Source organism: Molossus molossus, unplaced genomic scaffold (genome assembly GCF_014108415.1).
Source record: "Molossus molossus isolate mMolMol1 unplaced genomic scaffold, mMolMol1.p scaffold_m16_p_13, whole genome shotgun sequence".
Lineage (NCBI taxonomy): Eukaryota > Metazoa > Chordata > Mammalia > Chiroptera > Molossidae > Molossus > Molossus molossus.
The window spans coordinates 46,147,547-46,169,972 of NW_023425348.1; the positions used below are offsets into that span (position 1 = coordinate 46,147,547).

Genomic DNA, 22,426 nt, shown 5'->3' on the forward strand with positions numbered 1-22,426 from the left:
GACTACTGAAACCAACTCTTCTTATCTGCCCTTGCAATAACAGTAAGCATTTTATGCCCTGACCGGTTTGACTCAATGGTTAGAGCGTCGGCCCGTGGACCGAAGGGTCAAGGGTTTGATTCCTGGTCAAGGGCATGTACCTGGGTTGCAGGTTCCATCCCCTGCCCCAGTTGGGGTTGTAGGGGAGGCAACCAATTGATATGTCTCTCTCACATCGATGTTTTTTCTCTCTCTCTCTCTTCCTTCCTCCCTCCCTCCCTTGCACTCTCTCTAAAAATGAATGGAAAAATATCCTCAGGTGAGAATTAACTAAAAAAGAAATTAAGAGTAAGTATTTTACAACATCTAAGAAAGGAAGAATATTAGTACAGCTAGAAAGACTAGTTGTGGTTAAAGTTCTGTCAGGTGACAGGAAGGAAAAGGGGTAGGAGAGCCGTTTTTACGAAACAGCAGTGCAAAAAGCACATGGCAGTGACCTCTATCGTTGTAGCTGCGACCTTTCGTTCCCTTTCATAAGAACCAAAAAAAATGACCTCAGAATATAAAGGGGAAGGAAGGAATGTTTAGTATCAAACAGTGTTGCCAAGATAAAATGTTTTGGATTGATCCCCAGTGCCAAAGCACAGTACATACTAACATTCTTTATGCATTTTGGAAACTTATTCTACCCACATTGGCTTTAATTTTAGTTTTTATAGATGTATGGGTGTTTTGTTTTGTTTTTTCTAATGCCAACAGTTTTGTTTTTTAATGTCTATAACCTTTACTAGACTATGAAAGCAATTTCTAACATATGATCCTCATGTTTTTAATACAATGTCCTGTTGGCAAACAAGAGAATCATAAGCCTGGGTGATTTGAAAGGTCAAGATTTGAGCCTATTTTGTCATACTGACCATAGATGAATTATTTGTAAGATGAGGTACACAATTACCTCATTCAGTTGTGGAGATTTTCAGTGGTAGTTATAAATGAGAATATACAGAGATTTTTAAATGGAGGCAATAAATGTGACAGAAAATATGTACTAGTTAGTCTTCTGAAAGCTCCTCACACACTAAATTCTGTAGAATTTTGTTAGAGAAGAGATAGCAGTTAAAAGGAGAGTCTATTTCTTATTTTTTTAATCCTCACCCAAGGATATTTTTCTATTTATCTTCAAACAGAGCGGTAGGGAGAAAGAGAGAGGGAGAGGGAGAGAAACATCGATGTGAGAGGGACATATCAACTGATTGCCTCCCACATGACCCTATGAACCACAATCGAGGTACATGCCCTTGACCAGAATCAAACCTGCGACTCTTTGGTCTGCGGGCTGTCTCTCTAACCACTGAGCCAAACCGACCAGAGTGAGGCAAGTCTGTTTTAAAACATTAGTGATAATGACTCAAGATAAATCACTTTAATTAATTAAAAAATAGAGCTTGACCATATAGGCAGCCTCTACTTTTTGACTCATTGAATCTCAGGAAATCTCTGCCTTCTCCAGCCACCTCTTCCACATTTAGCTTCCCTACGCACTTAGCATTCAGTTGTAGTTTTCCACTCGAGATTGTGAGCGCCTGCAATCACATGGTGTCCTTAATTTCATATGTAAGAGCCTAGCACAGTGTTCAACATATAGTAGGTATTTGGTATTTTAATTAATTGTTCTACTGTGAGGTCTAGTTCTGACTGTTCATTCCTTATATTCTTAATGTGTAAACATTGGTGCCTTTGTATGTTTGAACAGGAGAAATGTAGCCAAATAAGTGCTTATATGTAGTTAGAAACAAAGAAGCCTTAAAGCCTGGTTTTGTTTCTTCTTTATTAGACTTTTAGTTTAAAAAGTAAAACATGCTTATTCTAATAGTTCAGACAGTACAGAGGTATATAAAATATAAGTCAGTCCCCTCCTATTCTTCAGTCTTTATTCTTACTCTTCCTCCCCCTGTCAGATATTTATGTTCCTATACATAGTATTTGTACTTTAATATCAGGACAGGACTCTGGGTAAATACATTTTTTTACATTCAATACCATTTTAATTAATATATGCCTTTTAGCTATTGTGGATAATATGCATTTAAACTTGGTTAAAAAATTATTTTCCTTGTGCTGTATTTCAAAAGGAAAGGTTGCCCTTTCTGTGGTAAAATATACATAATGTAACTGACCAGATAAATCATTTTTAAGTGTATAGTTTAGTTGCATTAAGTACAGTCACATTGTTGTGCAACCATAACATCATCCATCTCCAGAAGTCTTTCCATCTTGCAAAGTAAAACTCTGTACCCATTAAACTTCCCATTTCCCCAGAGCCCAGTTTCTGGCAGCCGACATTCTCCTTTCTGTCTCTGAATTTGACTACTCTAGATATCTCATATAAGGAAAATCATATAGTATTTATCTTTGTGTGACTGGCTTATTTGAGGTTCACCCGTATTGTAGCATGTGTCAGAATTTCCTTTTTAAGGCTTAATAATATTCTGTTGTATGTATTTACCACATTTTATTTGTCCATTCATCTTGTGTGGCTTCCACCTTTTGGCTAATGTGAATAATGCTGCAGTTAACACTGGTGTACAAATACCTATTCAAGTCCCTGATTTCAAATTCTTTGGGATATATACCTAGAAGTGAAATTGCTGGATCATATGGTAATTCTTTGTTAAAAAAATTTTTTTTCTTTATTGGTTTTTAGAGAGAGAGGAAGGGAGAGAGAGCTATGTCTTGCATGCCCCCCACTGGGGACTGGGCCCACAATCTGGGCATGTGCCCTGACCTGGAATGGAATTATCGACCTCTTGGTGCATGGGTTGATGCTCAACCTCTGAGCCACACCAGCCAGGCTCTATGCTAAATTTTTTGAGTAACTATCATACCATTTTCCACAGCGGCTGCACCATTTTACATTCCTACCAGCAGTAGCATAAATATGCCAATTTCTCCACTTATCTCCACTTATTTCCTGTCTTTTGATAACAGTCATCCTAATGGGTATGAAGTGATTATCTTGTTAAGTTTTTGATTTGCATTTCCCCAGTGCTTAGTGATGGTGAACATCTTTTCATTTGCTTATGGCCCATTTGGATATCTTTGGAGAAATGTTTATTCAAGTCCTTTATCCATTTTGAATTGGGTTGATTTTTCATTGTTGAGTTTTAGGCATTCTTTATATATTCTGGATATTAATCCCTTATCAGACATACGATTTACAAATATTTTCTCCCATTCTATGGGTTGCCTTTTACTCTTGTCCTTTGATGAACAAAAGTTTTTTATTTGATTGAGTCCAATTTATCTTTTTTTTTTTTCTTTTGCTGCCTCTGCTTTTGGTGTCATATCCCAGAAATTATTGCTAAATCCAGTGTCATGAAGCTTTTCCCCTGTTTTCTTCTAGGAGTTTTAGCTCTTATGTTTAGGTCTTTGATCCATTTGAGTTAATTTTTGCAAGGTAAGGGTCTAACTTCACTCTTTTACATATGGATATCCAGTTTCCCCAGTACCATTTGTTGAAAAGACTGTCCTTTCCCTATTAAATAGTGTTGGGACCCTTTTTGAAAATCATTTAATCATATATGTGAGAATTTATTTCTGGGCTTTCTATTCCCTAATTCATTTTTAGTGGGTGTTATTGATCTATAATATGGACACACAGTTTATTCAAACATTCCTCTGTGGTTATAGATTGGTTATATGGATTGTGTTCAGGCTTTTGCCATTATGTGCAATGTTGCAGTAAACATCCTAGATTATATAGTCCTACATCCCGGTGCTTTTCTTTCTTCATAATGGACTTACAGATGTGAAATGGCTAGATCAATGGTATGTTTAGTTTTTAATTTCAGTAGGCAGGTTATTTTTTTTAAGGGCTGTATCAGTTTACATTTTTATCAGCCGTAGATGAAAGCCTGTTTCTTTACAACCTTGGTAGCATTTAGAAATCTTTTTAATGTTCCCCAATACGATCAGTGTAAAACAGTAAGAGGTCTTCATTAGTCGGTATTTAACAGTGAAAAGTGAAAGGAGACTGATAAATATTTCTTATATATTTGAAAGATATTTACTCTGGGTTTTAATAAGAAAAACTGTCCTTTTATAGCATGAAAAATGCAAGTGAGAACAGATACTTATTTCTATATGCAGTTGAATAAGTTAATGTTTTGAAATAATTAGGTTTTAAGTGTTTCTCTTTGTTTCAACCATTTTCTTGAAGTAAGCAAGCTAGCCAATGGCTTCTGATTTTTCCTAGCTTAATACAGACACCGAAAGAGAAGAAGGAGAAGAGTTTGAAGACAACATGGATGTTTTTGATGACAGCAGTTCCAGTCCTTCTGGTACCTTAAGAAATTATCCACTTACCTGCAAAGTTGTTTATTCTTACAAGGTTTGTATTCCTCTAACATATTGCTTATATTAAATTATAACAACTCTGAAAATACTTGTAACTGTATCTACCCAGCCTCTTTTGCTGTGCTTAACATAAAATTGGTGTTCAGTTAATGTTAGAGGCAACATAACAAGGGTGAAGAGTGTAGGCTCTGACGTCAGCTTGCCTGAGTAAAAGTCCTGTCTCAGCCTCTTAGGAGCTATCTGACCACACTAGTCCCTTAGTCTCTGTGAGCCTCAGTTCTCTTATCTATATCATGGGAATAATAGTATAAGGCTAGTTTGAGATTAAATAACACTTTCATAGCAAAGTACTTAGCACAGTGCCTGGCATCTGGTAAATTTTCAGTACATAGAACTCTTACTCTTATAAGAGGACCCTCTTTTAGGATGATCCTCAAATTGATAGTAAAAGAAAATTGTTTTACAAGCAGTTTTCTTCATCTTTACGTTTCCTAATCTTGATACAGCCACCTCTTGTTTCCGTATTAAGGAGAGACCTGGATAAATAGGTGCCAGAATTTTCAAATCTGATTTAGTATAATAGTTCATAATCTCATTCACCCTGCCCTGCTTTCACATTGTTTTTACTCATATAAAGTAAACTGAGTTTCCGTTCCCCACGTCCTCTCTTCCCCTCACTCCCCTCATCCTGTCCATCAGCCAGTCCTGCTGAGTCCACTTTCTAAACATGTCCTGAGTCCATTCCTTTTTTTTTTTTAATCCTCACCCAAGGACATTTTTGCATTTATCTTCAGATAGAGCAGGAGGGAGAGAGGAAGGGAGAGAGAAAAAGAACATCGATGTGAGAGAGACACACCGAGTGGTTGCCACCCATACAATCCCATCCGGGACCAGGGACAAACTGCAACCGAGGTACGTGCCCTTGGTGGGAACCGAACCTGGGTCTCTCTGGACTGCAGGCTGACGCTCTAACCGCTGAGCCAAACTGTCCAGGGGGAGTCCATTCGTTTTTCACCATCTTGGTCTAGGCCATCGCTTTGATTACAGTAAATGAAAAAACAACAACCAAAAAACCACTCATAATTGGTATCCCTTCTCTGTACTTGCCTCCCAACAGTCCATTTTCTGCCAGAATTATCTTTAACACAAAGAGTATTTTATTCCCCTGCCTAATAATACCCTTTTAAGCTTTCTGTCACACTTAGAAGAACAAACTCCTCACTAGAGTCTGTAATGTCCAAACTGATCTGCCACTGCCGGTCTCCCTAGTTTCATGTCAGAACTTCCCCCTCCTAACCTACTCACTATGCATTAGCCACTCTGGCTGCCTTTCAGTCTTCAAAGGCACCAGGCTCCTTCCTGACTTGACAACTTTGCATTTGCTGTCCCCTCTACCTAGAACTATCTTTTCCCAAATCTTGTTTGGCTGCCCACTGCTACATTGGCTTAGTTCAAATAGTGCCTCGTCAGGTCTCCCCTAACTGCCGAAATACATAACTAACTCCTCAGTCACTCTTCTCTGCCCCATTGCCCTTTGCCCTCTTTTATTTGCTATATGGCACTTGTCATCAGTTAAACTTAAGCTTATTTGTTTTCACATGTCTTTGTCCAGCTCCCTGCTAAAGGTGCATAGAGGCAGAAACCTTGTCTGTATACCTTGTCTATGTATCTTTAGCACGTAGGACAGTGCCTGGCACACGGTAGGTACTCAGTAAATAATTGTGGAATGAATAAATGATGTAAGAAAAACATGAACACGTGAATCCTCCTTTGGTGCCCTTGCTGATAGAAACCCAGTGCTTAAGGGACAACAACAAAGGACGGTCTGGAGAGAATCTTCAACAATCATATATGGGACGGTCTCACTCCTGCCATCCCCATCCCTGGATAAGCCAAACGTTGGCAGTATTTACTCCTTGATATTGGTGATTTCCAGACTTTTTAGTTTAGCATCCTTTGATTGTATATTTAAATTAAAAATACTCCCTCTTTTCTAAAAGAGTTGTTGTGTTTGTTTTTTTTTTCACTGAAAACTGTTTAGATGATCTTTTGAAAATTTGAGCTCATCTTATGAGATACTTGGAGAGTTGTTATAGAGTATTATAAAACTAGCTTTGGGGATGTTTTCCCATCTCACCTCTCAATATTATGTTTACTTTGAAGTTCCAGAATTAAAATTTAAGATCCTTAAGTGGAGAAGGGTCCCAGGTGTCGGAGTGATTTGTTCATCATTTCCTCTATTAGCCTATCCCAGAGGTGTCCCTATAGTAAACCAGACTATCAAAATGAATTCTATCAGTTAACCATTGAACATTCATAGAGTGCCCATTTTGGGATAACTTGGGGATGCAAGAATCCTTGCCCCCCAGAAATGGATAGTCTGGGAGGAGTAAACATTAAACTGAAAAAATAGAATATGTATGAAAACATAGTAGAGGTAAAACTGCTAATTCTTCCTGGGATGGTTGGGAGAAGTTTTACGGACCAGATGACATTTAAATATGGTCACGAACAAGATCTTTCTAGATACAGTGAGAAGGTAGGGAAGGTAAGGAGCCTTCTAAGCAAAGGGAACGAGAGATACAGCCACAGTTTGATGAGCATGTGGGTGTTTGGGAAATTCGGTGGTGCGCAAGTATCAAGTAGGGATAGAGCAGCTGGAAATAAAGGTGTTTGCTGTCAGATAACAAAGACCTTGTAGACCAGACTGAAGTTTGCCTTTTAACCTGTCTGGGAGGAGCCATTGGATGTCCTAAAATCATCCAATCTTCCTTTGAAGAAGGAAGCCCTGGTCCTGAGGATAGATTAGGTTAGAGATAAAGACTAACTATAAACCTAACAGTGATTCGTATAGTCCAGACCAGCATAAAAGGCCTGGATTAATCTTGTGAAAATAAAGAAAAGCTATATTTAAGGACTAGATTCAAAAGCCTTAAATGCTCATAACATTTTACCCTACTAGCATACATCCTAAGGAAATGACTCATAATATAGAAAATGTTTTGGATACGAAGTGTTCTTTCATCATAATACTACTTTCTAATAGTTCAGAGTTGGCAATCCAATAAGGGCATAGTTAAATAAACTATTCCTATAATGCAACAATAGCAAAACATTATGAAGATAATTGAAAATTACAACAGAGTTTTTATGTAAGAAGAAATGCTATGTTATGTCAAAAGATTAAAATACCAAGTTGTACTTAAAATCTCAGTTATGGCCCTGGCCGGTTTGGCTCAGCGGTTAGAGCGTCAGCCTGTGGTCCAGAGAGACCCAGGTTCGGTTCCCACTAAGGGCACGTACCTTGGTTGCAGTTTGTCCCCAGCCCTGGTTGGGTTGTGTGGGTGGCAGCCCCTCGATGTGTCCCTTTCACATCAATGATTCTCTCTCTCTCTCTCTCTTTCTCTCTCTCTCTCCCACTCTATCTGAACAAAAAATGGAAAAAATGTCCTCGGGTGAGGATAAAAAAAAAATCTCAGTTATGCATATTTCCAGTTTTTCTACAATGACATACATTACTTTTATTTTTAGGGAAAAAAGGCATATTGTTTTAAAAGAAAACAAAATTTAGAGAGAGAGTAGGGGTAATTGAGGGCACGCACAGCTGCTTCTGGAGTTCTGGCTGTCACTGGATACTAGGACTTCAGGTGGCAGTGTGAGACCATGTCTTTGTTAACAACCATTTACTGACCACTTGCTGTCTTTAGTTGGGTTGAGAAGAGTTACCATGCCTGCCTTACGTGAGTCATTCTAGTAGGAAGCCCACAAAGTCAACTAACTAGAGTGCCATGGCCAGTGTGAGAGGGATGCGTAAAGCCTCGCGAGAACAAAAGGAGGAAAAAGCAACCAGCTCCTTGTGGGCAGTCCCGGAAAACATGAGCTGGGCCTCAAATCATGAGTAATAATAGTAGCTACTGTTTATGAAGTACTGTGTGCCTGGCACCGTAAATATGTTTTTTTCTAATCCCTTCAATTCTTATAAGGAAGATATTATCAACCAACCCATTAATTCAACAAATATGACTTGCGCACCTTCTGTGTACCTAGAGAACTAAGCTTGAAAATATAGCACTGATCAACACAGACAAAAATCTCTGCCCTCATGGAGTTTATGCTCTAATAGAAATAAAAAGAAAACTGAAGCTCAGAGAGGTCTTATGGTCACTTGCCCATAGAAAGACTGGGGTTGGACTTGAACTCACAAATCTAAATCCATTCACCAGATGGGAAAAAGGGAGCAGGGCCTGCTGGAAAGAAGGAGCAGCCTGGCAAAAGCATAGAGGCAAGGAAGACACGGTGTGTTCAGAGAACAGGGACTAGTGCACCTGAGCCAGAGCATCAAGAGACCATGGGCAGCAGACTCTGTAGGGTGTTGAGTGCCATGCAGAGGACCTGACCTTGTCCATTGGAAGAACTGGTCACTGCTTGGGGATGGTGTGATCAAGGTAGTGTCTGCTTATATAACAGTCTTGGACAACTTGCATGGACCTCCATAACTTTTTTTCAAGGACAGCAGTATATTTAAAGTCTTTTTTTATTATTATTCTTTTTTTTTTTTTTAGAGAGAGAGAGAGAGAAACATCGATGTGGGAGCGACACATCAATCAGTTTTGCCTCCTTCATGAGCCTCAAGCCAGTACCAAACCTGTAACCTAGGCATTTGCCCTGACTGGGAATCAAACCCACGTCCCTTTGGTACATGGGACAATGCTCCAACCAACTGAGCCACACTGGCCATTGGTTGACTCTTATATGTGTCCTGACTGGAGATTGAACCTTCAACTTTGGCATATTGGACAACACTCTAACCAAATGAGCTACCTGGCCAGGGCAACAGCAATATATTTAAAGGTGTTCTTATTTCTCCTGCTTGGTTCTCACATACACAGAAGTCTGGTTGTGTTGGTACTTTTTAAGTTTTGCCATAGAATTAGGAAAAATATCTTTGTTATATAGGTGCTTTTTGCTGGTATATTCAAGGCATAATGTAGTTTCAGATTAGCAAAGAAATACCACTGGAAAAGCTATAAAGAAACAATGATGTTTTCCCTAGTGGCTGCACCAGTCTGCATTCCCACCAGCAGTGTATTAGAGTCCCCTTTTCTCCACATCCTCGCCAACATTTGTTTGATGATTTGTTGATGGCGGTCATTCTGACAGGTGTGAGGTGATACCTCGTTGTTGTTTTAATTTGCATCTCTAATGATTAGTGATGTTGAACATTTCTTCATATGTCTCTTGGCCATTTGTATATCCTGTTTGGAAAGGTGTCTATTTAGTTCCTCTGCCCATTTTTTAATTGGGTTCTTTGTCTTCCTTTTGTTGAGTTGTATAAGCACTATATATATATTGGAAATTAACCCCTTATCTGATGTATCGTTGGCAATTATGCTCTCCCATAGAGTGGGTTGCATTTCCATTTTGGTGGTGTAGCCACTAAGGAAAACAATTTGGTGTTACCTCAAAAAATTAAAAATTGAACTGCCATTTGACCCAGTGATCCCACTTCTAGGAATATACCCTAAGAAGCCTGAAACACCAATCAGAAAGAATATATATGTACCCCCATGTTCGTAGCAGCACTATTTACAATAGCTAAGATCTGGAAACAGCCCAAGTGTCCATCAGTAGACAAATGGATAAAAAAACTGTGGTACATATACACAATGGAGTACTATGCAGCTGTAAGAAAGAAAGATCTCTTATCCTTTGAGACGACATGGAGGGAACTGGAAAGTATTATCCTAAGCGAAACAAGCCAAACAGAGAAAAACAAGTATCATATGATCTCATTTATTTGTGGAATATAATGAACATAACAGAGGAATTGAGGTAGTCCCAGAGATGTGGAAGTGGGGTACAGACTGACAATCCCCAGAAGAGGCTGGGGGGGGGGAGATAAACTACAGAATTTATATGCATGCGTGCATGAACAATGGACATGGACACCAAAGCTGGGGACAAGGCAGGGAGGGAGGGGGAGGGGGAATTAGTGGGGGGGGGGGGGAGAAACATCTATAACAAAATAAATAATTTAATTAAAAAAAAAAAAATAGAACCAATGATACCCAGCTTGAGTGGCTCAGTTAGTTTGAGTGTCGTCCCTGGACCAAAAGGTTGCCAGTTTGATTCCCAGTCAGGGCACACACTTGGGTTGTGGGGTTTTTTGTTTTTGTTCTGTATTTTTATTCCTCATCTGAGGATATTTTTCTGCTTATTATCAGATAGAGTGGGAAGGAGAGAGAGAGACAGAGAAAAGCATTGATGTGATAGAGCCACACTGGTTGCCTCCTGCACAAACCAACCAGGGCTGGGGATGAACTGCAATCAAGGCACGTGCCCTTACCAGGATCAAACCCACGACTCATTGGTTCAAGGGCCAACGCTCTAACCACTGAGCAAACTGGATAGAGCTGTTTTTGTTTTTGTTTTTGTTAATCCTTACCCGAGGACATTTTTTCCATTGATTTTTAGAGTGGAAGGGAGAGGGGAGGGAGGAAGAGAGAGGAGAGAGAAACATTGATGTGAGAGAGACACATTGATTGGTTGCTTCCTGCACACACCCAAACTAGGGCAGAAGATTGAACCTGCAACCCAGGTACATGCCCTTGACTGGGAATTGAACCCGCAACCCTTTGGTGTGCAGCCAATACTCTCAGCATTGAGCCATGTCGGCCACAGCTGCGTTGTGGGTTTGATCCCCAGTTGAGGCACGTATAGAAGGCAACTAATCAGTGTTTCTCTCTCCTTCTCTCTCCCCCCCCATCCCTTCTCCTCTCTGCCTCTCCCCCTTCCTCTCTCTAACCATGTCCTTGGGTTTGTCTCAGCAGTTAGAGCATTGGCTCTCGGACGAGTGAGTCGCTGGTTTGATTCCAGTCAAGGGCATGTGCCTCGGTTGCAGTCTCTGGCCCTGGTTGGGTCATGCAGGAGGCAACCAGTTGATGTGTCTCTCTCACAGAGATGTTTCTCTCTCTCTTTCTCCCCCTCTCTCCCTCCCTCTCACTCTGTCAATAATAATAAAATAAAAAGGAACCAGTGAGCTTTTTTCCCTCATATTTTAAGATCAGAGGTAATTAACATTCTGGTCATGGAGTTGGTCAGCCATTTTCAATACTCTTTTTCCGTTTCAAGCAATGTCCAGAATTTGGGTTTGATAACATGTTTTAATGTACATGAAATGGGAAATGAGTCCCAGGGAAGTAACCCATTTTCTTGCCTTGTTTTGTTTGTGTAACTTGGAGATATTCACACTTTGAGACTCTGGTCTCAGGTGATAGTTTCAACTGATCTTGGTACTTGAGGGAAGTTTTGAAGATTGTTCATGAGAGAGTCAGAAGAGGCCAACAACCCCTCCCTGTGTGTGGGTGACAAACAAGTCTCTTCAGGAAACAAAGCTACAGAGGCTCTCTCAGACCCCTCTGTAGAGCCTCTGACAGGTGCCCTCAGATTCTACAGCTTCAAGGGCAGTGTCTGGGTGGCTGGTGCTGGTGAACTCCTGCTGCTAGGGAGAAGAAAACCAGCTCAGTCAGCAACTCGTGCAAAAGCAACTGAGGGGGTCAGCCCAGTCTCCACAGTTAAGTTAGAGCATAATAAATGCACATTTTGACAGATCTCAATCATTTCCTTTCCTACAACGTTCTCCTCATGGCCACAGGTTGCCAGTGATTCCAGATGAATTCTAGGCACCGCTCAAGCTATCATCCAATCCATGTACATAGCTCCTTGCATTTCACGGCACGCACCTCCATGGTAGCCCTCTGACACGGTTTGAATTCCGTGCTTTCTCCTTTGCCTGTGCTTGTTCATCCCACATTGGCTCCCCAGTCCTCCTGAGAATGGCAGGGTTGTCATTTGGAAGAAATGGAGGCATCAAGAAGTTGAGTGACTCACCAGCAGATGCAGACGCTGGAGCTGGAACCCTGCTCCCTGGCTTCCAGCAGCCTGCAGTGTTCTTGAACCTCACTGCTTTCTCAGGACTCTGTTTCTCTAGTTTTGGTTGTAGCTTTATTTTGTTTAGTTTTGTTTTGTTTTTTAAAGAACTTCACCTCATTGTGATAGTTTTACAACACTTAAATTTTTATGTTCAATACGTTTTCAAAATCATTTCAATATTTTGATCCCCAGTTTTTGTTATGATCGGCTCACATCTGCTCTTTATCTAACCTTTTTAATTTTGTCCATGACCATCCTCCATTGCAGGCTTCTCAACCAGATGAGTTGACCATTGAGGAACATGAGGTGTTAGAAGTGATTGAAGATGGAGATATGGAAGACTGGGTAAAGGTATATTCCTTTGCTCATATCGCCCCTTCTTGTGACATTTTTAGGAGTGTCTTTTGGTTCTTGTTACACCCTGTCCAGATTGTGTGTGCAAACCTGTTTTGTCACATGTCTTTTACTCAGGCTCGAAATAAAGTTGGTCAAGTGGGGTACGTGCCAGAAAAGTACCTCCAGTTTCCCACCTCGAACAGTCTGCTGAGCATGCTGCAGTCCCTGGCTGCTTTGGACAGTCGGTCACACACCTCCAGCAATTCCACGGAGGCCGAGCTCGTCTCAGGCAGCCTCAACGGAGATGCCAGTGGTAAAGACTGAGACAAGGCACTCTTTATCTGGTTGCATTTGCCTAAACTGTATTTCCCCGCAGTCAACCTGCAGTAGGTTAAAAAGCACAACTCTGTTCCTATTCTGTAACATGTTTTCCTTCATGTGGTCACGTTTATCCTTTACAGTAGAACCCTAAAGTTGATCAGTGGGTGTGAAAAATCACAGTTTACTCTTACTCTGTGCGGTGCTCTTATTGTCACATGAGCATAGGGGTGGTCGCAAGTGACCTGGCTTTCGTTCTCACTGCATTTTTCTCTCTCTTGCCACCTAGTCTGTTTCGTGAAAGCACTTTATGACTACGAGGGTCAGACAGATGATGAATTATCTTTTCCTGAGGGAGCAATCATCCGAATCTTGAACAAGGAAAACCAGGATGACGATGGCTTCTGGGAAGGGGAATTCAATGGACGGATTGGAGTTTTCCCATCGGTGCTAGTGGAAGAACTTTCAGCCTCAGAAAATGGTGACACTCCAGGGATGAGAGAGATTCAGGTACATGAGGGTAGGGAAAGCTGGGTTAAGATATATTACTCCCAAGGGGTCTGTGGACCCATGCCAAAAGGGCTGTGGACTCAGCCTCACCCTCACCACTCCTGTCCTCAGTTGCTAGGTTTCTGCAAAACTGAATTTGGGAGAGCAGGGACTCGTTGGTCAGGCTCTTGTGTAATGGCTGTGTTAACCCTCTCCTCTCCCACATTCTAGTCTCTGCATCTGTTACCAGAATGCTAAAGTGTATGTGACGTACAAAAGAATGGTCTAGTGGGGAAATGGAAACAAACCAGAGAGGGATGTATTGTCTCTGTGACTAGTTTATGTAGGGAACATATCAGCTTGTCTTTCTCTCCCTCACTGTTGGAGCCTCCTGCCCAGCCCAGGTTGTGCCAGTCCATTTCAGAGAATCGATGATCCTGCCAGAGCCCCATTATACTCATGCGGCCCTAACCTTAGCTCATTATAGCAGAACTTGCCTTTACGGGAAACCCCTAATTCAGATCTGTCACAGCAGGCCCGGCAGGACCATAAGGAACAAGTCTTGTTTGTGTGATACCGTGACCACTTAGCCTGACATTTACAAACCTGGGGAAGTCAGGAACTCAGCCAGTTATTTTCTTTTATACACACACACACACACACACACACACACACACCAAAAAAAAATACGTGTCCCCTTTTTTGTTCTTCACTAAATTTATTGAATTGACTAATTTAGTGTGTTTTCATTAGAATTCTAGAGAGTGTTTTTACTTGATAACTGTTTAAAATGAACTATAATCAGTGGTATAATGAACTCTGTGAGAGGAAAATATTAAATGCAACACAAAATTAAGGTTTGGAGTGGTTAGTGTAGGCTCATGTGCTTCTAATGAGTCCGACCAAAAAAAATGTCAACAGTCATAACTTAGCTCCAGAGAAAAGTAACTTGTGCGAAGTACTCGGAGAAGCAGCTCGTCTGTCCTTCGTGAGGTGAGCACTTTGTAACCTCCCTTCCCTTCCCGGCAGATCTCTCCATCCCCTAAGCCGCCCGGCTCCCTGCCTCCACTGCCGCTGTATGACCAGCCTCCCGGCAGCCCCTACCCCAGCCCAGATAAGAGGAGCTCCCAGTACTTCCCCCACTCTCCTTCAGCAAATGGTAAGGGTTCTTCTGTACACGGGTCAAAGGGATCTTCATTCAGAAATCCCCTGGTCACCTGAAGGGCAGGCAGATCCGCATTAGCTCAGCAACACAAATAAAATGAGCTTCTTTGGTTTCCTCCCTTAGAAAACAGTGTCCCTGCCGAGTCGCCCGGATTCTCGCAGGCACCAAGGCAGACTCCTGAGACTGCGTATGGCAAACTGCGGCCCGTAAGTCTCTTATCTGGCAGAGCTGTAGATGCACAGTTCTTCATAATTGAACATTAGAAATTAGTATTTCCCCGTGGCCTCTGTGTTGTTACTAATGCCCACATAGGAGGGTTTGGGGAAGTTAAAAGAGCTCTTGAAAAGGAAGAGTATTAAAATCAATATGTCCGCCCTGGCCGGTTTGGCTCAGCGGTTGGAGCGTTAAACCCAGAGAGTCCCAGGTTCGGTTCCCACTAGGGGCACATACCAAAAAAAAAAAAAAAAAATCAGTATGTCTTGGAAGGGCCAGTCTACATTGGCACTTTTTTCTGAGCCAGGGTGAGATTCAAGAGGATAGCTGTGAACATGTATTTAAATTGTAACAAGCTCTATGCTGTAACAAGGCCTGTACCATGGATGAGGCTTCTAGGGCCTCAGCCACTCTTGTGCCCATGAGGCTTTCAGCCTAGGCAAGAGCCTGATTCGTGGGTTTCACATGCAATCCAAATAACTGCTTCTCAGGGTGGGAAAGAGTGAAAATTAGGTTGAAAGCACATGCTCAGAGCATTTCTGAGACCCCTGGGGGCCCATGTCCTTGGATAAATGACTGGTTGGGGTTTGGATGCTTCATTCAGGCACTGAATCCAGAAGCTGACTGACAGTTTGTGTAATGGTTTCCTGCTCAGGTACGGGCAGCTCCCCCTCCGCCTACACAGAATCACCGAAGGCCAGCAGAGAAGATCGAGGATGTGGAAATCACACTGGTGTGATGAAGGGTTTGCCCGTCTGTTACTGCTACAATCAAGGCCAGGCTTGGAGTTTGGCCAGTCTTGCTTTTTAGGCACCTTTGCATGATGGTGACTCTTGAACAGAGCAAAAACCAGGAGGACTATATGTGACTGGGTGGCCTGGTGGACTCCTCCCACATGTTGAATATTTTGTGCCTTTTTTTGTTGTCATTTTCTATGTCATCTCTCCTACCATAGCACAAATCCTAGCAGGCCCTCAAAACAGAGAGGGACAGCCCTCGTGCCTAACAGGGGTCCATTTCTATATGAGACTCAGACCAGGCCTTGTTCAGGGCACAGTCACGGAGATGCTGATCATGTGCCCTCGTACAGTATATTACTGTGGCCACGGGATGTGGCAAAGGGTCTCATCTTCAAGTGGCTTTTGCTCATCTGATTAAGTTTAATCAGATCATGTTGGCTACGTTAGGAAGCAGAAGGAGGGACTTCCGGGAGGCTGGCTCCTCCCTGCAGTGAGTCCCCAGACTGAAGAGGTGGAACCTTATTGGAAACAAGTGGACTGCCCTGAGTCTAGCGCCAATTGCATTAATGCACACCTCTCCCACAACTAACAGATTTAAAACGACAGTGTCTTTTGTATCAATATTTATGCCATTCATTTAGTATTAGTGGAGCTAAGATGGAGGGGCTGAACTAGCAGCCAAATCTTGTCCATCACATAGAATAGTAGAAAGGAGGCTGTGGCTAAGGCAGAAATGGAGCTTCCAGATCTGAAGTGAGCCGATTTAATGTTCTTTTAGTATTTGGGTATTTTTCATCGTAATTTTTGCAGCACATATTCTTCTGACCAGTATCCTGAGAATCTGAATGTCTAGATAAAATGGGGACACATACTTGCTTTGTTGAGCTTCTCTACTGGAGAGCCCCTAGCATCATTTTATTCCCAAGCCAGTGAACTGGTCTAGCCAGCAGGTTATGTAACTGGTCCAGCCCAGCAGTCACCCCCGACAGAAAATGCAGCTTCCCAGGTCCCACTGACCTGACATTTCCTTGGAAGGAAGAACCTGTGGCTCATAGAGGAAACTAGCTTCCTGTGAAAAAGGACTAAAGGATTGCACACCCTGCACAAGTGCAAATCGACAAGGAAGACAAGCTGTCCGTGTCATAGGGAGAGCCAGGGGTGACTTTCTCCACGGGCCAGCAAGCCCACAGCAGCAGGTGTCCCAGAGTAGGCCTCTGCTGGCTCTCCACTTCCTATGGAAGGCAGGGAGTGTGTTACCTAGGGACTAAGGAATATTTGCCAGTTGCTTTTTTTTTCTTTTTCTAAGAAATTAAATTTGCAGAATTTAATCTAAAAGTTGTATTATGCTTTGAAAACCTCTAAGACTCTAGAAACTTGAAATGCTTGCCAAATGTCCCTATGGGATTTTTTAAGGTCATAGCTGAAGAAATTTTCAGTCAGTCATTCGATCATTTCAGTGACAATACCCATTGATGAATCTTCTCCATGATTTGGGGTTTTTTGTTTTTGTTTTGTTGTTGTTTTTGCATTTCTTAACCTGTTGATCTATTTGAGGTCTTTTTGTGTTATCAAACTTATTCTTAAGTTTAAAAAATAAAAGGGTGGTTTTTTTTTAAAAGATTTTAAAGTTTGCCTACATGTTAAACATCTTCGGAGCACTTTAAAAACCTTCAGAGTGCTTACATAGGCAGTTCTTGCCACCCAGTCTTACATCCTCTCTTTAGTTAGCCAAATTGTCCTTGAAGCTGGGTTTTCCACATTTCTCAGAGGGTTATTTGAAATTTTGTTATATTTTAAATATTTTTTGGAAGAGCTGCTAATTTTATTTTAAAAAAACAAAGTTGTAAAAATAAGCCTCCTTTTTAAGAAGAACCCCTCCCTCCAGGACGTGTAATCCAGCATCACAGTGCACAGGGCCGGGCTCAGAGGGAGTGCCTCTGTGCGGATGTGCTTTCTCTACGTAAAGTGGCTGTAAAAAGTTTGTATTTATTATGTATAAAATGTTGAATAATAAAAAAAAATGGAATTAAGTTGTCTAAGTTTACTTATAAAAAGATTTGGGTAAATAGACTTCTCCAAGCAGACAATGCTTATTATAAAGGACCTCCTTTAACCACAGAATACACAGGTACAGAGAGCGGGGAGGAAATTAGCCTATCCATGGGACACACAGTCCCTGATGCCACCCACCTGCCAGGTATAGCATTCTGGATACTAGAGATAGTAATAAGTAAGCTGTGGTTTGTGCTTTCAACGTTCCTTTCGGGGGAATGGGGGACAGGTACACACATGACTACTGTGGGACATACGCTGGAAGGGAGGAGAGGACAGCTCACTGAGGGAGTTGAGCGTGGAGCTCTGATGCTGCAGTGGAGGGACAAAGGAAGGTCACTAAAGTCCCCTCAGAGGATATAACTGCTGGTTTCTAGGAAGTGGGAATTCTGGATGCCTCTGCCCTTTCCTCAACCTCCAGAGTAATCAATCAAGCAGAGATTGCACTGGTCCCAGGGGTGGATGGGTTCCTGGTTAGAGGCTGAGTCCCTCTGGCTCCCAGCCGGCCACACTGAGAGCCAGGGCTCAGCATGTTGGGGGAGAGGCCCCACAGCTCTCCTCTTCCCAGAGCCGCACATGTGCAATATGTATTCTCCTGGACATTTTCTGGGGATAACGCTCATACATATACCCTGGCCAGTTTTGCTCAATGGTTAGAGCATCAGCCCAAGGACCAAAGGGTCCCAGGTTTGATTCCCAGTACCTGGGTTGCAAGGTCATATGAGAGGTAGCCAATAGATGTGTTTCTCACATCGATGTTTCTCTCCCCACCCCCACCCCCTCGCTTCCATTCTTTCTAAAAAACTCAATGGAAAAATATCCTCAGGTGAGAATCCCCCCAAAAAACAAAACAAACTTCATATGTATACATATTGCCTTTTTATAAAAGTGGGATTATATAATACATTTAGGTTTACATTATATTCCATTGTCTGAGCATAATTTTTTTTAAAGGGTAGTTTATTGATTCTTAGAAAGGGAGGGATAGGGAGAAAGAAAAAAAACATCAATGTGAGAGCACAGCATTGATCAGTTGCCTCCTACACACTGCCTACCAGGGATTGAGCCTGCAACCTGAGCATGTGCCCTTGACCAGGAATCGAACCAGCAACCTCCTGGTGCACAGGACAGTGCCCAAGCCACTCAGCCACACTGGCCAGGGCTGTCTGGGCATAATTTAAACATCCCTCTTGTGATGACTGTTTAGGTTGTAACCATCATTTGCTATTAGAAAGTTATAATTAACATCTTTGTATATAATTCTTTTTTTAAGTTATTATTGATTTTTTTTTTTTTTTTAGAGAGAGATAGAAACATCAATGCGAGAGAGAAACATCAATTGGACGCCTCCTGCACCCCCTCTACTGGGAGTCGAGCCCACAACCTGGACATGTGCCCTGACCAGGACTTGAACCAGGACCTCTCAGTCTATGGGAGGACACTCAGTCTACTGAGCCACACTGGCCAGGCTTTATATAATTCTTTATAAATTTGTTTCAGTAAAAATATTGAGTACATTTCTAAATATGTAATTCGAGAATCAAAAAAGTATTGTGTGTGTTTAATTTTTTATTCTTTTAGATTTTGCCAAATTGGCCTCCAAAATGATTGCGTCCATTGGCACCCCCACCAGCAGCTTAGGAGATGACAACATGGACTTTGGAGTCAGAAGATCTGAGTGAAATCCTGGCTCCCACTTGGCAGCTGTGGGAACTGAGCCTCAGCACGCTCATCAGAGACTGAGAGTAATACCGTAGATACAAGAAGGACACAAAGTGAGCAGCACAGGGTCGTCACCACAAACATTCCTCATTATCACCTCTTCCACATTTGGCATCCTCTCCTTCAGAACCAGGGTCCTCGCTACTCCTCCAGCCTCATGGTAACACGGGGTCGCCATGAGGTAGGTCCAAGGGAAGGACTTGTGTGTGTGAAAGCACTTTACCGTCAATATCATGTCCATCTTCTGCTTTCCCCGGCTAATGAAAGCTGCTCAGTTGGAGACTGCTGTTGGCATCAGAGGTTAGTCCGTGACCCAGGGACAGTTAAGCTAATTGCCCCACCTGAATGCCATAGCTACATTTTGGTCTTCATCACAGGAACTAACTAATGCAACCAAGTCATTCATAGCATGTCACCTGGATCCCTTTCCTCTCTGACCCTCCACTCCAGCCCAAGTCCACAAGCCAGACAGACACATACAAGTGAGAGCATGTTATCTGGCCTTAGACCTGCCCATTCAGTGGATGGCCTTTCCCTCCCAGCTGCTGCATCCCCAACTTTAAAAGAGGTAAAATCAAATAATAGGACTGAACCAACTCAGACGTGCTAGATAAGTTCACGTTCTAGACGCAGAGTGAGATCACACAAAAAAGTTGCAATATGTGAGAAACACACACAGACTTCTTGGGATGGCCAGAAATTGGAAAGAAAATCCAAGCCACTGGACTGTCCCCTGGGACAAGCAAACCCTCGTCTTCCAAGCTGCAATCACATCCAGGCCACACTGTTCATGCGCTGCCCAAGGAGCCCAGTTGCACTTTCGGTGCAGGGCCAGTAACTGCCTAACCCTCTCTGAGTGGCCTTATGACAAACTCTGGCTGCTCTGACTCTGCATTTATTTCGCTCATTATGAAGTTTTCATGACAAAAATATAACCAAGTTACAGAAATTTTAGTTAAGGGGGAGACTTACCTTTTGTCCCCAAATCCTACAACTTGACCCAAGCAGTATGTTTCCTCCTAGACTCTCCTGTGTTTGCTCCATTACTGCTTGATCTGCCAAGAGCCCTGTGAATGCCAGAGAGCATCTTGTTCCTGGACCATTTTCCTGGTCCCACTGGCCAAAAACAAATGTACTTCTGCTGTGTGTGTTTCAGGAATGTTTTCCTGAAATATGATCCTGAAACAGAACAGGAGGAAACCCACATCCTTTCCACACTGCGTGTGAACACCTAAGCATCCTTCTCGTTCTTATCACACACTTATCCTGTGAGGAGCAGGTCAAATGTCCTGAATTGAAGTCCCTGGGCCACCCCCAATGAGCTGTAAACTTAGGCTCATCCCTTCACCTTTCTACGGCTTTCCTCACCTGTAAAGTGAGAATGAAAAGGTAATACAAACTTATTAAGATCCAGGAGAATCAAATAAGATGATGTACAGATAAGCTGGAAATAATTTTGACCAGTGGACGTGTGTCCAGAGGAAATCGCCTGTGCTAACACGGTCTGGGCCTCAGGTGGGTCCTGTGCCTGGGGCCACCAGGATTCCTCCAGAGAACATCTTAGGGGCCACGACTACTGCTCTCCCAACTGCTATTTGCCCTGTCAGCAAACTTACTGCTCCAGGATATGTTCTGGACACTGGTGACACAAATGAATCAGATCTTATCCCTGTCACCCAGGGCTCACATCTGGTAGGGGAGACTCTGGAACGGCAGACTCGAGCCAAGGTGTCTCCCAGGACAGGAAGATGACCACGGGGCTGTAGGAGCCTAGAACTAGGGTTTCTCCCTCTCGTGTCTCAGGCCATAAGGCCTGAGGTTGGGCAGGGCGGTCAAAGGAGGCGGTACTCACGCCAGAACAGCCCCAGGGGGAGCTGGGTCACCCCTGGTGAGGCCCAGAGCCATGGGGCAGGAAGACTTAGATGGGACATTGTGCCCTGGAGAACACTGATTTGCCCAGGTCTCTCAGTAAGACAACTGGGAGCAGAACCTAGAACTGAAGCTCTAGAAGACCAAGCCAGCCTCTCTGCAGAACCTGAGTCCAGTTTTCAGAAAAGAGGGAATCAGCCCTGGCCAGTTTGGCTCAGTGGTAGAACGTCAGCCCGCGGACCAGAGTTGCAGGTTTGATTCCGGCCAAGGGCACGTACCTCGGTTGTAGTTTGTCCCCTGCCCTGGTCGGGGTCATGTGGGCAGTAACCAATCAATGCATCTCTTTCACATTGATGTTTCTCTCTCTTCTCCCTCCCACTCTATCTGAAGATAAGTGGGAAAATATCCTCGGGTAAGGATTTAAAAAATAATAATAAGCACCAGAAACGAGATAATCAGAGGCCTGGGTTGTCCCAACTCTGGTAGGTGACCCTGTGCAAGGCCCCTCTCTGGGAAACAGCCTGAGCATCTAAGTGTGAAAACCTGAGTCCCAACTACTGAAAACCTAGATCGGTGTTCAGCACCAGGCCCTATCCCCCCACCCCCATCAAACAAAGATGGAGAGGCCAGGTGCAGCCTTCCCAGCCACATACCCTCTAAGCATCTGCACCGCTGTCTTTGCCAGCCCCTCTTCCTCCAGGCCCACCTCCTCCCCCAGAATGCCTTGGCCTGTCTCTGGCTCCTCTGGGAAGCATTGCTTCCAAGTAAGGGAAGGTATGTGTGCTCCCTCAGGTCAGGCAGCTGCACCCTAAGGGTGTGCTGTCAGACGTGGCCCACAAAGAGGAGGCTTAGGGGAGCAGAGGGGTCTCTGTCCCGGTAGTTGAGTCAAATCATTTCCTGAGCACCTCTCTTGGGTTATCTAAGCAGCCTTCACTGCAGTCCTGTGAGGTACTTGCCACAAATGGTATAGCTGATAACCTCACTCCTGTGGCCCCGCATGTCCCTCGCTTCGGAAGACACTAACCCTCCAAGCTCAGGCCCAGGGCCCAGAATAGAACGAAGATGCAGGGAGGAATCACTCCTGGCAGGGGGCACACCACTGGGGCACGGGGGTGCGAGGATGCCATGCAGCTCCGCCTAACCGGAGCCCAGATTCTCTGATTTAGTTTTTAACTATAATAGTCACAGTCCAGCTGGGCCAGCTGTGCGATTTCACATCAACCTCTCTGAGCCTCAATTTTCTTACTGTGAAAGA

The 22,426-nt window shown here is 43.1% G+C and overlaps 1 protein-coding gene across 1 annotated transcript in view; it reads left to right on the forward strand.

The window, feature by feature from the left end:
• The window catches only part of FCHSD2 (FCH and double SH3 domains 2), a 251,021-nt gene extending 233,463 nt beyond the window's left edge, over positions 1-17,558 (forward strand). Inside the window, exons 14-20 of the mRNA XM_036258718.1 lie at positions 4,235-4,369; positions 12,535-12,618; positions 12,739-12,916; positions 13,211-13,431; positions 14,440-14,569; positions 14,699-14,781; positions 15,444-17,558. Coding sequence (XP_036114611.1) covers positions 4,235-4,369; positions 12,535-12,618; positions 12,739-12,916; positions 13,211-13,431; positions 14,440-14,569; positions 14,699-14,781; positions 15,444-15,527 — 915 coding nt within the window. The 3' untranslated portion in view covers positions 15,528-17,558. The remainder of the gene's footprint in view (positions 1-4,234; positions 4,370-12,534; positions 12,619-12,738; positions 12,917-13,210; positions 13,432-14,439; positions 14,570-14,698; positions 14,782-15,443) is intronic.
• The last annotated feature ends 4,868 nt before the right edge of the window (positions 17,559-22,426 follow it).